The sequence below is a fragment of the Caloenas nicobarica genome, chromosome 1 (assembly GCF_036013445.1).
Source record: "Caloenas nicobarica isolate bCalNic1 chromosome 1, bCalNic1.hap1, whole genome shotgun sequence".
Classification (NCBI taxonomy): domain Eukaryota; kingdom Metazoa; phylum Chordata; class Aves; order Columbiformes; family Columbidae; genus Caloenas; species Caloenas nicobarica.
Genome location: NC_088245.1, coordinates 75161457 through 75168212, shown reverse-complemented (window position 1 = coordinate 75168212; position 6756 = coordinate 75161457). Strand labels below are relative to the sequence as shown.

Sequence of the window (6756 nt, the reverse complement as noted above, 5' to 3'; positions counted from 1 at the left end):
GGTCTTTAAACCAGAACCAATTCAATGTTGGCTTGCACAATTTAAGGCTGTACAAGCAGTTAAGAGCTAAAGGGCAATCTCCTTTTTATAACATTACACAAACCCATATTGCATTTTTTCCAGAATTTATCAGGAAGAAATTACAGCCATCGCTCTCTCAATATCATACACTGCACAAACCTAAATGTTAATGGCTACCTAATTAAGTTTCAAACAAAACATAGATCTGTTCAGGTGGTCTTTTTTTCTTTCCTTCTTGTTTTTTTTTTTTTTTTCCTTTTTAATGCTAGCATCTAAAGGAAAAGGCAAAAAGCCTGTTTAAACAAATTCAGCAATGCATTGACTCTTAATCTTCTCACTTACACAATGTCAAGGTGTCAGAAGCTGACCATCGAAAGATTCAGCAGAGTCAGAAGTTGGGCTTGGCTCCAAGAGGAGTAAGAAGAAAGAGCGAAGAGGCTGCTTTGCCTCATGAGGGTCTGTCTGGCAATGCTTACCCTGAGTACCACAGAGCGTTATTTTGCTGTTTATTCTTGCCACCAGTAAGAAATACATTCAAACTCAGCCACCACTAGGCACAGCAGAGAGAAAACACTACTAACAAATTCACGGTCATTTAAGAGGTCTGTTTATTGGCTGCAGGGTCCAACACTTTCTGCACTGCTGCCGTACGCAAAGTCAACTCCAGTTTTGGTGCACAAAGGTTCTCCTTGCTCTTTGTTCAAAGGGCTCGGTACAGCGCCAACGTGATTTTCAACCCATCATGTTTTAATCAACACTGATGATCAATGAGGCAAAAAAACCCCAAACCATGCAACATGTGTTAGTCTGATAAAATGAGGCGGAGAATATTTATATATTTACACAGAGAACGTTCAACATTGTAACCTGCTTGCAGCCTTGTATTATCTTGACCAAGCATCCAAACAGCTACATTCTGGTCTAAAATACTCTTTCGTTTAAGGTTTGGTGTAAAAGCTACTTATTTCACAATGCCTTTAACTGGATTCTACCGCATCTACTTGTGACACAGAATTCCAACACACCAGCACCACACGCTTTCAGTCATACCTCACAGAACAAGATAAGGCATCCGCAGACATGTGACTGCTGTGATCGCCAGAAATCCATTTTCCAGAGCTTTCAGCCATGACCTTAGGAGACCACGAGAGCCTTTCAAACACGAAGGGTGAGTCCGTAGGAGACAGCCAGTTCTTCCGAGAACTATTAACTTGTCATTTCTTGATGCTGCTACACATAACACAGACAGAATTTAAGACTATTCATTTCCTAAATAAAAATTTGTTCTTAAACCCCACTGGATAACAACAGGGCTTAGGCACTTCTGAAGATTTTATCTTATATCTATCTTTAGTAAGGGGAGGCTTTAGACTACAAAATATAGGGCAAGCAATCATCTGGAAAGGGAAAAATTAATGATTGGAAGAAGCAGATCGATAGTCTAAAAGCGTAGACTATTTACGTGGACTTCACATCCCCAGTGACCAGATGGGACTCTGTACGTGAGGGTCTGCCAGAAGAAATCTGTCTGGAGAGCCGAGGACTTCACTGTTTTAATTTAAACTTGGTGTAAGAACAGACTTTGAGAAAACTATTCTACTCTGAAAAGTCAACCCTGCAAACAATTATCTTTTCAGGAAAGGACACCACGTCCAGAAATGGAAAACCGAGTAACAGCGATCCAGAGCCCAATGTGCTCAAGTCTTGTAAACAATGAAGACCAGGAGAATAAAGAGAGAAGGAACACGAACCCACACAAACTGGATTATCCAAGACAGCTGAAAGATTTGTGGCATTTCTGAAAATGTTGTCGTCTTTAACAAGGAGACCTGGAACCCGCCCTGTGCTGGCTGGCAATGAGAGAACGCAATTTCACATACGTGGTGGTCCCTAAGGTAGAGCAATAGTCTGCTAATACAAAATAACTGATTTAAGATCTTTCTTTAGAAACAAAGGCTTTTTACTTGCTAAATTGATAGCAGTGAAAAAGCTGTTAAGGGTGAAAAGATTTACATCCTTGCATTCGACATCTATCAATGTGCATTGTCTATGGAGAGGTTCAAGTGGTAAGCCTCCATCTTCAGAGGGAGTGAATGGGCACAAAGATGGAAAGAGTTAAGTGAATAATGAGGTATGCTGGGATTCTGTAAAGAAATAAAGCTGTTCTGCAAAGCTTCCCAAACTCGTTAACTGAGCTGCATTCTCAAGCATCAACACAACTAAAGAAAACCACTGTGCTCCAACAGTTAAGACATCAACAGCCACAGCTGTTCCGGCATGCAGGACATGCCAGTTCATTCTTCAGCAATTATTTAAATGGCCAACAGAGGCTCAAAATGGTTTACTGTTAGGAGCTACAGAATTAAAAGCCCCTCCAATTTAAAAGGGTGAGAGGTTCCTATTAACATTCCCTTTTCTTTTTTGCTATAGTGCAATAGCATGCAAAGGGCCCAGCTGTGCCACCTTGACCCAAGCAAAACTCTGATCATCTTCCCTGTCTATACGAGGACAACAAATTACAATTTTCAGGGTTTGTTTAAAAGCAGAACAAAACGTGGGATTTGTTTTCCACCACTTGAAGACATAAAGTAGGAACCAGGGGCTATACAGGAGAAGTCTAAGTCAGTTGTTTAGAGAGGAATAACTGAGAATCTGGCACATCTATTTGTTTCCAAAAAGCACTATTGACATTCAGTAGATTATTTGACCTGTTTTCTATGAACGTCCATCTGGGCACACGTGTAGCCCTTTTCTACTAAAAAAGGTGAGTCTTTGACCTACCTATAGCATATCCACTAGCAAGATATAAGAAATAAATTGGCTTTTTTTCAGGACATTTACGTTGCAGCCCTTCAAAAACTAGACATCAAAATCCACCTACACAGATGTAACAAAGCAGACAATACCTCCTGCATAATAGATTTGGGATCTGAAATGTACTTTCTCTAATGTTGCCTTTGTACTAATGTACTAGTTTGGAATAATTCTTCTTCTGCTCTGAAATCCTATGCAGCAAGATTTGCTCAGTCTTTCAGATCACAGGAAATTAAGCTACCTAAACTTAATACACAATATCAAGAAAGCATTACAAATCACTGTCGACTGAGAGGTATTCAGGCACCTACCACTTTGGTTCCAATCTGGATACATTTCCTTTTCACATGTGTTATTCCTCTGGCTGTTTGACTGAAAGGTACCAATTGTCACCAGTAGTACAAATATTAACCTTCCCTCTCCAATGAGTATTTAAAGGAAAAATCGAGCACTGATTTGCCCAGTCCAGCAGTATGGAAGTGTAGAATAAGGAGCATCTTGAGAGGCTTCAGAGTAGGACCGGTCTTCCACCTGAAAAGCGGTTTAATTCTCAGCATGGGCACAGGGAGAATATTTATAACAACCAACATTAGGCACACAACCCAGGGATCTCCGTTAAGCACCGAGGCTGCCCAGCAAGTTCCTGGAGAGGGCACTTCAGCTGCCGATTTAGGACTCCACCTCAGGATGCAAGCCCAGGCACCCCAATTACCCGCCTCAGGTTTGACTGTGCAAACACCCTCACACGCACACGGGCACAACTGTGTGCTCCCGCGGAGCAAAGTTCAGATGCTGCAACGTGAAAAGTGACTGTGCTGACAATGGCAAAGCGAACGTTTTTCTAACGCTGTTGCAATGCATTCGAAGCAAACTAAAAACTGGTCAGCCACCCCTGTCATGCACTTGTGCTGCCCGTGTTAGAAATGCCATCGATCTGCGCTAAGGTGACTGCTTCTAGGCTTAGCCTCAAATAAAAAAAAGACCTCCTCACCATGCTGGATTCACCGTGCTGCACTGAACGATGAACTTAGTCTACCTTTATGCTGAAGGGGAGCTCTTCCCATGGAACCTGGCCTGAGGAAAAAAAAAGCTGAAAGTCCCATTTGAGAGGTTGTGCCATCATCCTCCCTGTCGAGAGAATAACAACAAAGCACTTTGGGAAAGGCTGGGTATGAAGGAGACAAAGGTCCAGGCTCAGAGCACATGCCATTTAGTTACTGTGGCAACAGCATTACGTTTAGGTGCTCAGAGTCTGAAAAGTGACAAAAATGGCATCTTCGCTCTCCCTCTGTGCGTGTACTGGAGTCTCACGTGCTGTGAGCGGCACGCTACCCCACCCATTGCTGTGCCAGTCACGCAGTCGTAAATAAACCAAAGTATTGACTGGCTCCTGTATCAAAACAGTGAACCAGACTGTAGTAGTCTCAGTATTCAATCATTTAGCTTTCAAATGTCAAGGACAGCAGAGTTTGGCTATTTAGAGAAAGCTGCATTTTACCTGTAAACGTAAGGCTTTTTTCCTGAGAGCTCCTGACACACCATTTTTCAGACCTCCCACTGTGCAATTTGTAGTCACTTTTCAGAGCAGAATTACATCTCGATCTTCTCTCTTTCAAGAAAACTCTCTGCGCTTCGGCATGTAACAGTACAGAAAAACACCACCAGGAGATGAAGAATCCGGGCAAGCTGCCCAACCATTAATCAGCTCTCATGCCCTCCTTGGCTACAAACTCAAGGACGGCTCTACATACTCTGAAGTTCAGTGCATGCAGGAGGGTGTTGGTTATTGGTAAGGTTTTTAGGTTTTGGAGTCCAATTATGGTCTCCTATTTTTCCACTTTGGACTCAAACTCGTATCAACTCAGCTAACAGAGAGAGATAAGCAGCATTAGTACTGGATACGAACCCTGGCGTTACTAAAGCAGCACATTTTAGCCTGCCTTTCACTGGCTCATTTTCTTGGCCAGTTCTTGAGGATGAAAATGTTGCTGTTCTTTGGTAGATACGGATAATCTGTAAGCAGAGTTCACCTGTCCTAACACTGACACATGAACAAATGGGAACATTTTCAGCCTCTTTTAAGCTCTGACCTGACCCGCTGCACATACCAAAATAGCGATGTACCCTTGTAGCATCTTTTTTCCTTTTCCTCCCACAGTAGGAAATTTTTCTCTCATCCCTTCAATCTCCACACACACACGCTCACACACACATTAAGCCAAACCGACAAGGACAGTGTACGGGCCAGAGTCTATGGAACGACGTTCATTAGTACATCATTATGAAATTCCCAGGTTGTTTCTCTCAAAGAATATAAAGTTTTACACATTTTGTACATATCGTTGGTTTCTCAGTTATATAAAGTAAACACAGTAATAAACTGTCCATGAAGCGTTGACTCGTTTTAAACACAGCCCCTTCTCGTTTTATCTTGCTGAAAGTCCTCTTCCAGTCAGAAACGCTTGGGCGATGTACTGCAAGTGTGCATATGGTGTATGACAGCAGAGGAAGGAAGAAAGAGGCACTTTTGATCGGCTGGTATTCTTGGACTTCCCTTTTTCCTGCGGAGGTTTATGTTCCTGACACTAGATGGTAGTGTTAGCACAGAAAACCGCTGTGGTGAGGCACTTGGCAACAAGGCTCCAAGGCAGTGCCCGCTCTCTGCTATGTCATCAGAATTGGTTTCTGCCGCACTTCCAGGATATCTGGGCAAGGGAGAGAAGCAAAGAGATACAGGAAACTTAGGAGGCTCCCGGAAGGAGCCACAGCATCAGAAAGCACGAAAAAACGGAGACACAATCGTGAACTGCGGCACAGTCCCCCCGTTACACCACTAAAGGAATTTAAAGTGCAACAAGCACGCAACTTTGACTGTTAACTAAGTCCAATTTAATTCCTCCCCAGCTGCATCCCACTTGAGAGGTGGTAAGCCAAAAATATATCCCATCACATAGAGATGACAGTTAATTTACTAAATATCATTTATAGTGGGATGAAGCAACATGCGTCAGACGCAGAGTGGCATAATCTTCCAGATAAACAAGTGGAAGTGCTGTGATAGGAGATGCCAAGGGGTTTCCCTTTCTTGAAGGGAGAAATCCACCATCCTCAAGACCCTTAAAGAGACTTTTGGCTCTGAAGATGTGGGCACAAATAATTCAATTGTTTCATCCATTCTAGAGCCCAAAGCCTACATTTCTACACTCAGCTGCCACAAAAAACATTTTATTGGCTCCTCAGCTCTATATCATTCAGATGTGACGGAATATGAACCTATAAAATATCTGTAATAATAATAGGCATCTTTCCAAATGTGGATACTAAACCCAACATAGTGGCATGGCAGTACATAGAAATATCTGGAAACCAGGCCGCTATGTCCTTTCCAAGGCTACACAGAGAATAAAGAACATGGGAAAAGGTAGCACAAGCTTAATCAACAGGCTGATCACACACAGCTGCACAAAGAGGATGACAGGAGTAAAAATTGATCCACAGCTCCAGAGGCCTCGAGCCACACTTGTAAAGAATGAAACACAGCAGAGTGAGTTCGGTGAAGGGCCACAAAGGTGATTAAGGGATTGGAGCATCTGACATACAAGGAGAGGCTGACAGAACTGGGATTATCTAGCATGGAGAGAAGGCTTAGAGCAAAGGAAGTCTTATCAATATGTATAAACTACAGACATTTTAAAATGTACTTTGATGACTATCACTAAGATTTTAATTTCTTAGTACAGGCTTCCTAAACTACCCAAGGGAGATGAGCATCTTTCCCACTTCACCCTGCCCCACGTGTAATGCTCCCACTTGCTGGAAAGCTGCCGCTGGCACAAATGCATTAATTACAAAAAGGCACTAGAAATGTGCTCCACCTGATGTGCCGAGCTAAAGCAAACACGGGTAGTGAAAAACTGGAGA

The 6756-nt window shown here is 42.7% G+C and overlaps 1 protein-coding gene across 1 annotated transcript in view; it reads right to left on the bottom strand.

Annotated features, from left to right (window-relative positions):
- Positions 1-620: 620 nt before the first annotated feature.
- The window catches only part of KIAA0930 (KIAA0930 ortholog), an 81113-nt gene continuing 74977 nt past the window's right edge, over positions 621-6756 (bottom strand). The window contains exon 10 of the mRNA XM_065658693.1: positions 621-5540. Within this exon, the coding sequence (XP_065514765.1) occupies positions 5500-5540 (41 nt within the window). The 3' untranslated portion in view covers positions 621-5499. The remainder of the gene's footprint in view (positions 5541-6756) is intronic.